Consider the following 16,490-nt stretch of genomic DNA (forward strand, 5'->3'; position numbering starts at 1 on the left):
CCTTGAAAAATCCCATTTCAAAAGATGAAAGTAGTATTTCATTGCTTATTTCTACAAAGATTTATAAAATAAAAAAATAGTGAAATATTTTACAGTTAATATATATAATGGTCTCATTCAGGGATATGTCCTTCAGCTGTGTATATGATCAACTATTCCAAGTGCTAGAAAATGCAAACTCTTAAAAAGTATGAAAGACATGAATGATAATAAGCAGTAACCTCAATCTTCTTTATTATTCCTCCATGCATCTTGAATAAGTTCTGTGAAATCTGGTCCCAGTTAAAAAAAGAAAAAAGAAAACTCTACCACAAAGAGATGTCTGGTAAACTTAATTTTGTTGCCTACTCTCAACTCTCAAACCACTGTCACATTAAGTAAAGCAGTGATTTCCCAAATCTATGAGAATCACTTGAGAGCTTTTAAAAAATACAGAACTCTCAGGCCCCACTCTAGACCCAGTGAGACAATTTGGCAGAGGTCAGGCCTCAAGAATCTGTATTTCTAAAGCTCCACAGAGTAATTCTAATGAACAGTCAGGTTTGGGAACCAGTGATATATTTTAAAATACTAATAACTAATATAAAAACCATAAAGTAAGTATAAACTTCTTGCTCTCATCTCCCCTTTTAAAAATTTCGCAAAACACACAACCCCGGAACTCTTGCCTCCGGGCAAGTAATTTCAATTCAAGATACAGAGAAACATTTTATAAAAATGTATCCTAGTGAGTGAGACTTGGATTCCAATAATAATTTAAGTAGCATTTAAATATAAGATACTGAGTTCTGTGGTTCTTATTCTGAAATTTTAAAATGTATTTTATACAGGTTCCTAGCAGGCTTTTAACTCAGGGGATGACATGAAAAGTAATGACATATTCAAGCACATAAGCACTGAAAAAATACTATACTCAAAAACAGCTCATGAGAGGAATAAGAAAGTGAATGAATGACAACCTAAGGCCTTTTGGCCCATACATTTTTGTTCCCAGTCCACTCTTCCCCTATAAGGGGAAATAAAATAAACATTCTTTCCTAGTTACTTGGCATAGTTATTTGGTGGGTGACTATTAACACTAAGTTAATTAGATACACAAGATTAAAAGAGATAACAAATAAATACCTAGGAAGACAAAGAGAAGTCAGGTCAGAAAACCTTAACTAGCTAATGATGTAGTATATAACACCATCATGTTAGGACAATTAAATGAAGGCTTCAGTGTCCTTTACATTTCAGCTTTATGTGATTGACACAAGACGTGGAAAAGATCTGGTCCTTATGAAGAAGTCTGTGCTCGCTGCAAAGATTTGTAGGAATAATGAAACGCTTTCTTCATTGATGAGATGAAGTCTCTGTTTTTCAGCAAGTTGACTGAACAAAACAGTGAAAAACAAACTTCTTTAGATGGTTGAATGAAAGTAATATCTAGTTGAAAAAGTCATTGACCAAAGATAACTTTTTTTAAAAAAATGATTCTATGTTTAACCATCTCCCCCCAAAACCCAAAAAACAAACAAACCAGGAAAACCAAAGTAATATAAAAACACAACGTACACATCCATTTTCACTGACAGTTACAAGAAAATAGCCATTTATGGAAGTTACAATGCTTTCAACAAATCCCCCCAAAATTTTGGGAAACAAGATAAAGCCATCGGGTAAATAAATATACATACTAGCTAATATAAAACAATTTATGCTTTTAAATTGTTGTCAACTCTCTTTTAAGACCCAAGGAGAAATATGGTGCTATAAATCTGATTAGGGCTACATATATTACATGGAATTAAAAAACACAACTGATTAAAACATCCTAACAATAATACAAATATTTAAAAGAATGTCTTTAAAAGTCAGACATTTACCACTGGAAATATCACAATTATAATATGTACTTCAGAGTCGTAATGTGTATATAGGTCACTTTTGCTGTGTCTTATCAGGTATCCATCTCTCCTGCATTTACTACAGTCAGTTTTTAAGAGTTCATGTTTTCTGGGTGAACTGAAGGGGCTGGGCACATCTCAATTCATACACACCTCCATTTAATTAATGGAAATGTTTAAGGTAATATCTACCAACAGATAAAGGAAAGAAGGGGTAATAAGATAACACATTTTAAAGTGGAGGAAGCTGGATAACTGTCTCTATAACTTATTTTAAATTTTGTATTAATAACAAATTTAAAATGACTCAAATCAAGTAATGAAGAAAAATAGATTGAACTGATCTCAAGAAATTTTCTCAGGCCATATAAAATTCTCCCTTAGTTTATTTCTTTACAGAATCTTGTTAGGCTTGATTCATTTGTCAGTCAACTTAAAGGAGCTCTCCTAGCAGGGGATCAAAAACAGCTTTACCAATAAAAGATGATTAAAAGTTGTTTTTAAAGTGCCTATAGGCACAGTGGTATATATAGGTGCTTACATTTCCCTTTTAGTTGTGGGAAAGCCCGTTGAGACTGTATTTGCTTAATCAGAAAAGCTTTCACCAATTATAATGCAAGCTGAAAGTTTAGATCCTGTATAGGTTTTGGGTTTTGCTGTTTGAACATAAAAAGGGAGCAAGGAGAAATGTAACCAGGTTCACAATTTTGAGCAAGAGCATATGTAAAGGTAACATATGTACATTTTATTTCAAGAAAGACAGAAGACAAACAGCATAAAGATGCCCAGATGCCCTAAAGATAAATACATTTCAAAGATTCTCATTAAAATGAATCTGTAGTATTTTTTTCCTGCAAGCAAAATACCTTTCTTTAAATTAAAAACAAACAAACAAACAAAAAAAACCCCAGTATTCTGAATTGCAAATGCTTTTGCTTTTTTTTTTTTTTTTTTTTGCAGAAAATCTGCCATGATTATTTTTTTAATGAATAAGGATTTTCCACAAAACAGGCTTGCTCTACATGCTAGATTTTTAAACAGTTCAGTGACACAATATGCTAACTACATACACAACAGATAATATAGTAAGAAAACACTCAACCTGATGAAAAGTTAAAATCTTCATTAATACACTGAAAACTGACATAACTCATGCCTTTAAAATCAAAAATACAAAAATTAAATGTTTTCCTAAAAAGATTTCCTTATTTTAAGGATTCATTTGAAAATGAAGCTGCATGTAATTTGTACAATAAGTTGTACAAGTAAACAGGTAAATATACATAAAAAATTAAGTGACATACTCCTCAATTATCAGTTGTCCACCTTTAATTTCCAATACTGTACTTTCTTAACAAGCATACAAAATATCAAACTTCTCTTTAGAAAAAGTGCCGTTCTTTGACATCCTTTACACAAAAACAGTCTGAGCCTGTGGCATGATAATGCAGTTGAGAGGCAAAGCATACTAACTTTTACAAATTCTACCTTCCATAAAAAGCCTCCCGAAAAAGAGATTACACGCCACTATAAAAATATCAACCTCTTGTGGTAGCTGCATTAGAGAACCAAGGCTTGAAGACTATTTTCATATAGCATAGAAAACCACTATGAGAACATATTAACTGCATTGGTGGCTTGGGAGTTTACTGTGCCACAGGATTATGCATAGCTACTGTAAGGTACCAAGACTGTTACACAGAGTTTTAATTGATTGTAACTGAGAGCATAACAGAGGTACTACCAGCCCATGCAAAGTAACTAAAAATACTGAATCACTGTGCTGAATACTTCATTCCTGGAGAAAACCAAAGGCATCAGTAACCAAATCAAGCCCAACAGGTGACCAAACTCATTCTCCTCAAAGATTGGTGAGCACAGTGAAGTCTGAGGTATACCTTTTATCCATCAAATCTGTGTGCCACTGCAAGATATTACCACTTGGGAACACATGCCATCACAATGGTTTAAATCTTTTGAATATTAGTCATTCATATATTCTTATCTACCCAGTCTCTTGATTTTTGAAAAGATTTCACCTACAGTAGAATATTACAGAAACAAAATATAAATGCATGTTCTAAATGAAACTTACATGGACTAAAAGTAGAGAATATTTTTAAACAAATATACAATATGCAGGCAGACAAAGCAGGAAAACGGCCATTCAAATGTATAATAAAAAACTAAAAATTGACTATTTCCAGAAAACTATGAAGCGCCTCAACTAAAAGGAATGCATAATGAAATTCTAATCTAATACAGGTCAAAAATGTAAAAAGGTTATAAACCTTAACAGGAAAAATAAAACAACTTTTACTGGCCATTCCTGTTGAAATGAGAATTTTAAAGTAACAGAAAAGTGGCTACAAACCCACTTAGAGCACCAAACAGAGAGAAAATAAAAGTCCATTTTCATCTCTGTTATTATCATAAAATCCTGTGTGACTACAGGTCAAACTGCTGGTGGCAGAAACAGAATTCTTTATAAACTGCAGATGTCCTGTACATAAAAAAATTTCACTGGAAGTTGCACTAGTTCTAAAGACTCTTCTGTTTTAGCCTACCTACTGTATGTATTCAATCTGAGATAAAGTCTCTTTCTGTAACCCTTGATTATTATTGGGCACCAAGATAAGAAAAGCAAGACGGGGTACAAAAATGCAAAATTTCAACAGTAATGGCAATGTTTTTGTCTTAGTCCAAAAGGGTCCTGCATTCTCTCCCCCTTCAGTGATTTGACAAGTCTTTGTACTTAATCTGGGGGCAGCAAATCATGCAAGCGAAATCGGTCTCTGATGTGAGGTCGAACATCTTCATTCTGTGTGGAGAAATAGACATTTTAAAAGCCACGTAATTTCAAAGACATGATCCTCATAACATTATGAACATTCTTACTTTGCAAAGAAACTATACCACCATTTATCAATATTTTATAATTTACATTATTTTGTTTGCCAAATAAAAAGATATACATAGAAGCAGTTAAATTTAGATTAAAAAAAAAAAGCCTGTCATTAATGTATTCATTTTGTAAGAACAATTATGCAATAAGAGGTCAAACCAAAAGATAGGTAAAGCATTAAGCCAATGAATTCTACTTTATATAGTAGTTTTAAAATTAATACATGGACATAGAGGAAAAAATTCCCAGAATAAAGTTTCAGTACCATAAGCATTAGTTCTAGACCTGAACTACAAAATCAATTTAACACAACTAGTTAGTGACAACTAGTTAGCAAGAGGAAGTCTGGTAAAATAAAACATTTGATATATAAATTTTAAAATACTGATAAACATAATTTTAATATAATTCAGAAGTTTCAAAAATGCTTGTAATCTTTTTTCAATCTCTGCCCTAATGTCCCACCATGTTGACTTAAAGTTAGTACACATAAAGCAACTGAAAAGATTTATTTCAATAGAGTTAAAGCAACAAAAACCTAACAAAAAGATAAATGATAAGATATACTTACCAGTTCTACTAGCTTCTCCAGAAACGGAATCAATTTTAGAAGTTCATTGTCATTTTTATCCATAAACCAGCTTTCTATAGGGATTCCATTAGATAGCTAAAGTGAAAAATAAGTAATTAACTCTTTTCATTTACATTTTGCCTACTTTGGAAAAGCTTAAAAAAGAAGTAACAGATTTTAGTAAACATTAATCAGTAAGTTCTTTTGAAAAAGGAATGCAATCAGAGTTTATGCCGGTCATATTCTTTGACAACTTAATAGTGCAAGAGACAGATGTTAAGGAATGAACTGAAACATAATTGGTTTTTAGAATAATTTATTCTTAGTGTATATAAAACTTAATAAGAAATATTCATTAAAACAAGTTTTGCATTAACATAACTAAAAACATTATTCATTCAAGAAATACTATTAGTCAATGCTAGGCATTTTGAATAAAGGAATTTTGCCAATCTCAACAGAGAACACTATTAGAAAGCATATACTCTTACACAGGGACTGTGTCCCATTATTTTATTCCCAGCAACTACCAAGATAACCTGAAACATAGTAGGAACATAACAAATTGACTCAATGGTATTTCGTTGGTCTAAAAACAAAAATACAAACCATATTTGTTTTATAGTAAATATTCTCTAGGATAAAATATCTTTTAACATTTACGCAGAACACTGTGTTTGAGATGGAGGATAACTGAAATTATTTTATTTACGAACCAATTCTTAAAAACATTATTTCAAAACGCAAGTGAATAAAAGTAGTGACCTAAACTGAACATACTTCAATACCATATGCAATTTTTCCCCTTGTATTCTTTTTGAAATTTTATTATGGACATTTTTGAAACAGAAAAGTTAAGAGCAAATCTTGTTTCATCTACACCCAACCCACTTTCCACCATTCCAATTCTGCACTGATTTATTCTGAAGAAAATCTCAGCCATATCACATGAACATACTCATAACGTAAAATATATCTTGCAAGGATGGCTCATCTCTTGTCTGTCTGCTATCTATCTATCTATCTGTCTATCTATCATATGCCGTGCTGTGTGGCCTACGGGATCCTAGTTCCCTCACCAGGGATGGAACCCGGGCCCTCAGCAGGTGTAGGTGCTGAGTCCTAACCACTGGACTGCCAGGGAATTCCCTCTAGTTGAATTTATATTTCTAAGAATCATTGACAAAGGGTACAAACATATTGACAAAATAGTCTAAGAAAATATTTTGAAATGCCAAATCAAACAGACCAGAAGAACATGGTTAAGCTATTCATAATTCTGAAACATGTTTACAATTAAATTACTGATTTAACAATAGATAAGAATGCTATTAAATGATATATATCTTATAGTCCCTTCTTAGGGATTTACTACTTCAGATTTACTACTCAGATTTTTATGTATGTTGTACTTCATTTAAAAGAAAAATTTCCACAAGGAATATACTAATTTGGAATTCCTAATTCTAAAAGATGACACTAAACAGGGAAATTCCACCAGTGAAAATTCTGTTGTCCCATCATATCTTTTGGCAGCATTTGTCTGAGTTTGTTTAGCAGCCCTCTTCCTACCTGATATGCAAAGGCTTGTGGTGAGTTGTCAATTATTATAGTTTTTGAAAGATCTCTTCCAAGGATATTTAAGTCCTTTATATAGTTTCCTTGTACACAAACACAATGTTCGCGGAAAAGCCGGTGCCTAAACATAAAAGTAAAAATAAATTAACTAAAAAAAAAAAAATATATATATATATATATATATGTATATCTGTAAAAAGCACAACATATACTGAAACATATATACAATACACATACCATAGGCTTTACAAGTTAAGCCTTATCATTTTCTCTCACAAAGGAAATTCAAATACAAGTGTGGGCCTAAGCTTTGGGCTACAGTTTTATTATAAAAATTCTTAGCAATTATTGAAACCTTACAACCAAATATTACCATGCCTTAAAGAACTTTGTTTTATCCCAAAATGTTATATTAAATGATAAAGAGGGATTAAAAACTCTGTAAATTGGTTTTGTAATTTATTTACCCAGGAAAGCTCAGTTCAGATGCAGCATCTGGTTGTCATCGAGGTCCTGCTTTTTAACCAATTTTCCAGATGGTTGACTGAGGCACAAGGAGGTCAAGTGACTTGCCCAAGGTCACACAGTAAGTCAGTGGTTAGCCCCGCATTGGAACCCAGGATCCTCCTGGCTCCCAGTCCTTTGCTCTAACCAGAAGACCACACAGCCTCCCTATCCCTGCACATGCCAGAATAGAAAATATAAGAAGGAATGTTTCCGTGTTGGCATTTAAAAAAAATGTTTTTAGTTTCTCTTATAGTTTTTGAGGAAAGGTGCAGAGGCCAAAACATTCCATCATTTCAACTTTTCCCAAACACCCATCTTTATTTTAATTGCGTGCGTTTGTGTGGGGGTGTGTGTGTGTGGGAGGTGAGAGATCATTTGAAAAAACAAGGATTGAATGAAAAGATGAATTCAGATTTAAGTATTACAAATGTAAACTGATCTTTCACCAATGAAACTGAAAAATGCTATATCATTTTAAAAAGCTATTAAGGTTTTATAATAATATTTATATACTTGTAATAATTAATCTCCATTTAGCACTCAGAATATTAGTTTCTGAATATTACTAATAACTGATACAGATCACCTTGAAATACTCCACTTGCATACATTAATTAATTTGGTAGTTTGGCTTCCTTGTGTCTTAATCCCACTATACAATTTTTCAGGAGCTAGGGCTTACACATACCTATATTTTGAATTATCCAATTTCAAGAAAGGGGCATTTTCTACCAACAAAATCTGTCATAGCTCTAACAACAACAAAACTGATATTTTAATCAGGGCCAATGGTGATGGAAAAGCAGAAGAATTTTAAAACCAGACAAAATGTAGTATAAACAGTTCTTTTTCCCTTATTACAAAGAATGCTTTTAATTAAATGTTCATGAGTTAAAAGATCATCTACCTCTGAAAGGTTTAAAGACAGTCCTACTTTGAAAAAAATAAGACTAGACAAAAGAATTTAAGTCCTGGTTGGACCTAAATAAGATTCCATATTTTATTTGTATAAACATTTAGATATGAGGAAATTGGAGAGGCAGGTACAGCACATACCTGCAAATCACTATTGATAACTCTTCTCCAATAGCAGCAAATTCACCAGACACAGGAGACAGCTGAATATATATATATGGATACTAACGATTATTTTAATTAAATTATACTAAACCCCTTCCAGTTATTCAGGAATCTGAGGGTCAATAGCATGTATTTGCAGTTTTAGAAAGAAACTACTTTTGCTAGTCATCAAATTTGCATTCGGACTCATGGGATTCAGAGATCATAGGAATTTCTGAGTCTACCTTGTCACCAACATAGATCATTCCCTAAAGCACTCTAACGCATTCAATATACTGTTCAAAAAGTTTTTCCTGTTTTAACTTTTTCAAAATACAACTAGATAAAACAAGTTTAAACTCCCAAATATGTAGATTTTATAAAACTAGTTTAAAAGAGGGGTTTTAATTTGTAACATAATTGTGTGACTATGATTTGTCCCCTAGTAAAAATGAAAGCTCCAAGAGGGAAGGGCTTGTGTTGCTCACCACTGTTCCCTGGAACATTGGAGGTGCTGAATAGAAATCTTCAGAATGAATGAAGTCATCAGAGCAAAATCACTTGTATGCTTTTATTAAAGTTAGGTAAAATGAGCATCAATTATAATATACTTTTATGAAAAGAAAATACCATTTTCATTTGTGTGTCTGAAGCTTGCTTATATGGAAGATAAAATGGAAACTGACTACAGGACACATTTTGATCCTTTAGATTAAAAAAAAAAAATCACATTCTATTTACAAGGGGAAAATCTCCTAAATGTGGACATTAGGAAAAGCCTTTCACCATAGCTGAAACCACTCAATAATACAGGTACTATTAACAGTAGAAATTAAGTTTAGGATTTTCCACTAAGACAATATGGGAGAAAGTATTCAAGACAATGAATACCCAGCTATTAAAGCTTTTAGGAGCCTTTTGTGGCATCTCTCTCAGCTCTTGATCAAAACTCAAACATTAACTCCTATACCTTAGAGGATGCAGCAAGATTGCTGAGTCTTGCTATCTCACTTCAGTTGACAGAAATAATGAAACTAATTTTCAAATTGTTTTAAGTTACCCAAGGCACTCCCACCTAACCAGGAACACACTGCATCTGCTGGCTCAGGACACACACAAGGAACTGAGTCCAGATCAGGATAACCCGAGTGACTAAACCAACTGCAATTTCCAATTAGATTTCATGTAACATTTTCTTTCCATGGAAGATAAATTTGCTCTTGAAAAAAGCAAAAGAGTTTAATTTGATCCTTTTTGTTAAAATTAACTTTTATTTCTCTAAGCCATTAAAAAGATGACAACACATGCATTATCTCAGAGACAGAAGGAAGTGAAAACATCATGCACACAGTGAAAAATTCCACATACCCCCAATCTCCCCCCAATCCCAAAAGAAGTGAGGATATAGATGTACAAGTGAATAAATACATTTGATCTTTGTATCCTTTAAAGAACGTCTGTCTGGAGTTAAATAATTAGGAACTCTTAAAGACTTTTGGGGCTTAAAAAAAAATTCACTTATTTTCCCCATTTAACACACAAATCTCTATATATGCAGCCAACTGAAAATGGCTATCAAAATTAAGTAGAATCATAGTAATTTCATAGATCAGTGTGACAGACATTTCCACTATTTCTTAATTAAATTTACCTGACCAGTTGCTTTTTAGGGTCTAGTATGTTCAGTAACTTGTCTGCATACACCTTCTTAGAAGCAGTAAAAAGAATGATCTACAAATTCAGGGGAAAAGAAGTAATCATTATACATGATCTAAATATGGGTACTACATTGAATAAAATAAAAATACTTATATAATTAGCTTAAGTATATTTACCTCATACATCTGAGACATTCGTTCCAGGAATTCCCTGAAGAATGGTCTTAATCTCACGTAAACCTGAAAAAATGCAAAGATAGGCTTCAGCAAACAAACATATAAAACAGAAACAACTTATTTATAAGATATGTTCTAACTTTGGATATAATTTAAAAGTTCATATGTTAAAGTAATACAAAAGTTTACTAAGTACCACTCAACCAAATATATTTCACATATACCAAAAGTTACTTAAAACAATCTTTTGGTAGGGTAATAATAATCGTTGGTGATCATTTCACTTTTTAATAGTTAAATAGCAGCATATAATATAATAGTACTTCATGGATATAGTATATAGAATATAGTTTTAATAAACATTTAAACTAAAAATGGCAGGTTTCCCTCTGAGATTTTGATCCACCAATCAGCTCCATCTTCCAGCCAGGTAGCATCCATCCAATTATTAGGCAGGCTGTATATCCACCTCTAGCTGACCTGTCTCAATGACCTTCCTCAATAATTACTCAGAATTTCTTCTTAACAATCACCTGCTAAGAGTACCTTTATTTTAAATTTCTATTAAGGTAAATAATGTTCAAGAAAGAGATGTCTGGATTGGTGGGTTTAAATAACTGGAATTTTTCAGAAATCAATCTTGTTCTATACTTACTGATTCAGATGTGGTATCTAAATTAGCACTACTGGGCTACTTGAGATTGAAAATATAACAGTCAAACACACCAGTTATCAAAATCAACTGACAATATCAGGAAAGACTACAGTACCCAAAGAACTGACTTAAATACATTATTTTCTTATTTCTGTCTGTCTTTTTGCCTACATTTAATGTAGCTCTTGTAATATACTCAATATTCAAAAAGCACAGAAATATAAGCCATGAGCAACCACTAAAACTGATTTACAAAAGAATTTGACTCCTTTAAATTGTATTTATTTTGTGACAAAAATTTATAAAAAGAAAAGTTTGTACTCTACTCAAAGGTGATTATTAACATCAAAAAACATGAACAACAAATACTTATAGAATGCCTATGCACCAGATTCACTTGATTCAGATTTTTTTTAAAAAGCTGTGGTGGCAACAAATTCAAAATTTAGGCTTCATGGAATTTTATTTTGTTGTCAATACACATCTAAACAAAAATGCCCTTATGATAAAAATCTAGTTCTAGGAATGTAGAACTAGAACAGGGAAATCAGGCAACGGATTTTAGGAGGTAGGGACTATGTACTACCAGTCTTTGTAAGTTCTAAAGCCCAAAGGGCATAAGACAATGCCAAATATATAGTAAGTACATGATAAAAATCTGTTAAGTAAATTAAATATAATTGCCTGAAGTTAAGCAATATAAACAAAAAGAGAAAGAGAGGCAAGACTACATACTACACAGGGACAACTACTGAATTTCCTTAAGAACTGATCACTTGTGGAAGACAAATTTCAAACATTAATATGCTAATATATCACTCTATCCCTGCCTACAGGCTAGAATAATAAAGGTTTACTCATTTTTAAGCCTATTAGGCAGTTTACCTCAGTATCTTGACTAATCAAAAACCAAGTAAGCCACACACCCCCACCCCTAGCAAATAATTATATGACGAAATCCTTGGTATCCAATCCCTATCATTTAGGATGAGGTACAAAATTTTTAACTAGAGTTGCGCTTCTAATTAATTTTAACATTTACATCGTGAAATATTTGGTATAGTTTGGTTTAGTTTTCAACACACCTTATTTGTTTGGTAATCCAAGTAACTGATAGATTTAGATGTATTACTACCTTAACTGACAAAAACCCACAATTCGGTCAATACTTTCTTTCAATTACCTTATCTCATGGAGGATGATAAACCATGAACCATCAGAACCTTCTGTTTATTGCTAAGAAGGCTTATCAGTTAAATGCATTTAATAACCAAAAATACTTCATTTTTGCATATGTATAAATGTTTTCATTTGCTTTCAATATCCCTGCTATCACTTGCTCCATATTGTAAAGTAAAATAAGCAGGGCCTCTACAATTTGGGATTTGTCTCCTTTGAACACTAAAATACTTCCACTGTAAAGGAATACTTCTATTTAAACAGTATTATCTAAGCATAATAAGTGGAGCACTGTACAAAGGTGACATTGTCCAACTTCTTACACAGTGACTTCCAGATTATGTCAAAACTATAACTTCATTATGCATTCTACTACTTTGACTATACTTAAATATAAAACACATCTTAAAATTTGATATTACTTTCATAATGTACCTGTTCACTGGGGATGAAAGGTGGCACTGAGATAGGGGAATATAATGCTAGAGTGTTTCCTTACCATGAGAATAGAATAACTGTTGACTGTAAATGTTCCTATTCTCAGAACAGATTCACCATTTGAAACACAGGAAGGTGTTTCAGGATTAAAAGACACAGGCAGAAACTGAGATGGTTAGCGGGGGAAAAAAAAAGGAATGTAGAAAGGTACAAAGTAACAGCAAGCCGGGATGTGGTTGGGACCACAGGAGGTTCTGCCATGTGCTGAAAAGGCAAAATCTCAGAAAGAAAAATAGAAATAGAGACATAGGGCTTCCCTGGTGACGCAGTGGTTAATCCGCCTGCCAATGCAGGGGACACGGGTTCAAGCCCTGGTCTGAGAAGATCCCACATGCTGCGGAGCAACTAAGCCCGTGCGCCACAACTACTGAGCTTGTGCTCTAGGGCCCGTATGCCACAACTACTGAGCCCGCGTGCCACAGCTACTGAAGCCCGTGTGCCTAGAGCCCGTGCTCCGCAACAAGAGAAGCCACCACAATGAGAAGCCCATGCACTGCAACAAAGAGTAGCCCCCACTCGCTGCAACTAGAGAAAGCCCGCGCGCAGCAACAAAGACACAACACAGCCAAAATAAATAAATAAAATAAAAAATTTATAATAAAAAAAAAGAAATAGAGACATAAGGCCAACAGGGTCTAACTCATTTGGATGGATATATTAAAGCAGAAATATATAGAAGTTAAGAAGCACTAAGCACTGTCTAGTAGGAAATAAGTAAGAACAATTTTAAGGTATGTATAATACAGTGAGACTACGATCACTTATTGTATTAGGTCAGAGATACACAAACATACAGATACACACATAGACATGCCTCCAAATGCTTCGAAATCTATTCCACAGATGCTCTTAACTCCATTTTTCTTCTCCTAACCTTCTCGTAACAAAGATTCCTGTCCCAAGCTGCCTACTTCCTATTTTCTACATTCTTCCACTACTTAGTACTTCAGAAACCATCCTTCTTCAAACCTGCAATTCTTCAAAATGATGTAGTCTCTCAAATGTAAGCCTAGGCCATAAGTTTCATTTCAGGCTGGTATACATATATTCCTCCAAATATACAGCAATTATTCTATCTACACAACAAATAGTTTTAATCTATCACTAAACCAAATATATTTTGAAAAAGTCAATGTTTTAAAATAATGCATAATACTATAATAATGAACAATTGTTATACAAGAATACCATACCCAAAACATGTCTTAAATAAGACTGCCTACTACCCAAAGATGTTCATGTTATGAAATGTTTATTACGTAAAATTTTTGTACATTTCATGCTCATGACTCTATTTTGTAACTGGAAGTTTGTACCTCTTAATCTCCCTCACTTACTTCATTATATGTTCATGATGTAAACTTTTAAAACAAAATCTACTTGAATAATGTCTGCAAAATAGTAGTGATAATGGAACTAATCTTGTATAATATATTGTGGGCTGATTTTACCAAAACTTAAATTTTATATAGAAAAATGATAAATATATTATAGAAAAATAACATTACATTAACAGTACACTAACACTACTTGATTTGAACAATATCTGACAGTCAGCCTGTACTTTCTTTAGTACAAGAGAATGTCCTATAACTGTGCATGTAAGATGATCCTAACAGGCAATAAATGGTTAATGGAACTAGATTTAATAAAAATAGTCATTAAAATAGCAAGCCAGTTATAAATTAATTATAAATATTTTCTGACAGTCTGCCTAAATTCAAGTTCATGTCTAAGTATGCAATGTCAAGTTATATGCACTAATTCCTGACTATTAGTTTACCAAACCATTATCTAAGTTATCTAGATAACTTTATGAGCATGACCAAAAAAAGGGGGTGGAGGGAGAAAACATCCAAAAGATAAGCAATTTCAATTTGTGGGCAAAATTGAAAAAAAAAATTTCTTACATGTGGATCTTTTTAGGAAAAATATTTCTAAATAGTTTTAAGCACAGATAGTATGTCCCTAACATATTCAAAAAGAAGTATCTTTAATAGTTTTTCCATGAAATCCTTTGAACTTATTGCTACACTGTTGCAGGAAGGAAAAAAAAAGATAAATTTGGTGGTATTCACCTACTTAAGGGTATGGCACCTTTAAATAAAAAGATGATTGGTGGATGCTATCTATTTAATCAGCAGTAAGAATTTAAAACAGTAGAAAACTAACAACACTGAACAATGTGAAGAAGAGATGCTACAGGTATTAGCAGATACCACAGGTATACAAGGGGCTCCACCATTTTTTTTTAACCCTTCTGTACACTTCAGTTTCTTTATCTATAAAATGGGTATAATAACAGTACCTATATAGAGTTGTTTATTAAATAAGTTAATACATATAAAGCACCTAGAACAGTGCCAGCACACTGAGACTCCTAATAGCTATTATTATTATTATTTTTTTTTTTTTTTAATTTTTTTTTAAATTTTTTTTTTTTTTAATTTTTGACTGCGTTGGGTCTTTGTTGGTGCACACGGGCTTTCTCTAGTTGCAGCGAGCGAGGGCTACTCTTCGTTGCCGTGTGCGGGCTCCTCATTGCGGTGGCTTCTCTTGTTGCGGGGCACGGGCTCTAGGCACGCGGGCTTCAGTAGTTGTGGCTCACGGGCTCTAGAGCGCAGGCTCAGTAGTTGTGGCGCACGGGCTTAGTTGCTCCACGGCATGTGGGATCTTCCCGGACCAGGACTCGAACCCGTGTTCCCTGCATTGGCAGGCGGATTCCTAAGCACTGCGCCACCAGGGAAGCCCCCTAATAGCTATTATTACTATTCACTTTATTATTTAAAAGTAATCAGCCATAAGGAGAATAGCTGGAATGAGTAAGATTTTATGGGGGCAGAACTGGGCAACCTCAACTCAAAGAGAAAGCCATATCTATACTTTTAGAGGACGTAAAGTAAGTCAATTGATTACTTAACTATTTAACTTAGTTAACACTGTCTTAGCATCAATACCAGATCATAGAGACAAAACCCAAACCTTCTCCATAGAAAGAGGGTTGCTCAGATAGGCCTTGTGGAGGCCTCAACTTCATAACCCATTGGGTGATTTTACAAGTCACCTTTTGCTTCACACAGTTCCAATAAGAGGCTGCTGGGGATAGTATTTGTAGGTGGATCAATCTGAGGATGAATAGGTAAATACTAAAACATCAGAACCAATAAAAATAAAAACAAACAAAACCCCCAAACTAAAACCTTCTGCAAAACCTTACACTGTATTAAATAGAAATAAATTTGAAAAGATATTTTCTTATGGAGTCCAAATGGGATAAAGTGCTTAATGTATTCATACAGAAGGTATATTAAAAATTAGCAATGAAGCATACTTTTCAAGTCATGGCCATTTACATACATATATAATATATATACAATATACATATATAATTTTTGAATTTAAATATCTATGTACACATATTTGTGTATATATATAAAATATTAATGTGTTTATCTTAAAATCAAGTTTACTCATTTTAAAAGCAAAAAAAAAACCCCCCACAAAATGTTGCCTTTAAAAACAAATTCTAAATTTTGAAGCCTCCAATTTAATATGCTTAGTAATCAACTGTCACATCTCCTATATTTGCAGAATATTTTTAGTTACTGAACAAGAATTTTCTGTATTTTTAAATGAACTTCTTCTAATTTTAAGATACATTTATAAAGAATACAAACCATGATGAAAAAATTAGTGCCAATGACTAGCTATACTTATTAATAAGGATGGAAAAATTACTTTAAAATTATTTTAAATATTGACTTACAATTAGTTATCAAAATATTCTTCCCTACCAGATATAAAATATTACTTT

General features: G+C 32.9%; 1 protein-coding gene across 1 annotated transcript in view; it reads right to left on the reverse strand.

The window, feature by feature from the left end:
- Positions 1-2,613: 2,613 nt before the first annotated feature.
- Positions 2,614-16,490, reverse strand: part of CTDSPL2 (CTD small phosphatase like 2) — a 72,603-nt gene continuing 58,726 nt past the window's right edge. Inside the window, exons 9-13 of the mRNA XM_036842332.1 lie at positions 10,345-10,407; positions 10,161-10,240; positions 6,938-7,064; positions 5,366-5,461; positions 2,614-4,710 (exon numbers count right to left, since the gene is read on the reverse strand). Coding sequence (XP_036698227.1) covers positions 4,645-4,710; positions 5,366-5,461; positions 6,938-7,064; positions 10,161-10,240; positions 10,345-10,407 — 432 coding nt within the window. The 3' untranslated portion in view covers positions 2,614-4,644. The remainder of the gene's footprint in view (positions 4,711-5,365; positions 5,462-6,937; positions 7,065-10,160; positions 10,241-10,344; positions 10,408-16,490) is intronic.

This window comes from Balaenoptera musculus, chromosome 2, assembly GCF_009873245.2.
Source record: "Balaenoptera musculus isolate JJ_BM4_2016_0621 chromosome 2, mBalMus1.pri.v3, whole genome shotgun sequence".
Taxonomy (NCBI): domain Eukaryota; kingdom Metazoa; phylum Chordata; class Mammalia; order Artiodactyla; family Balaenopteridae; genus Balaenoptera; species Balaenoptera musculus.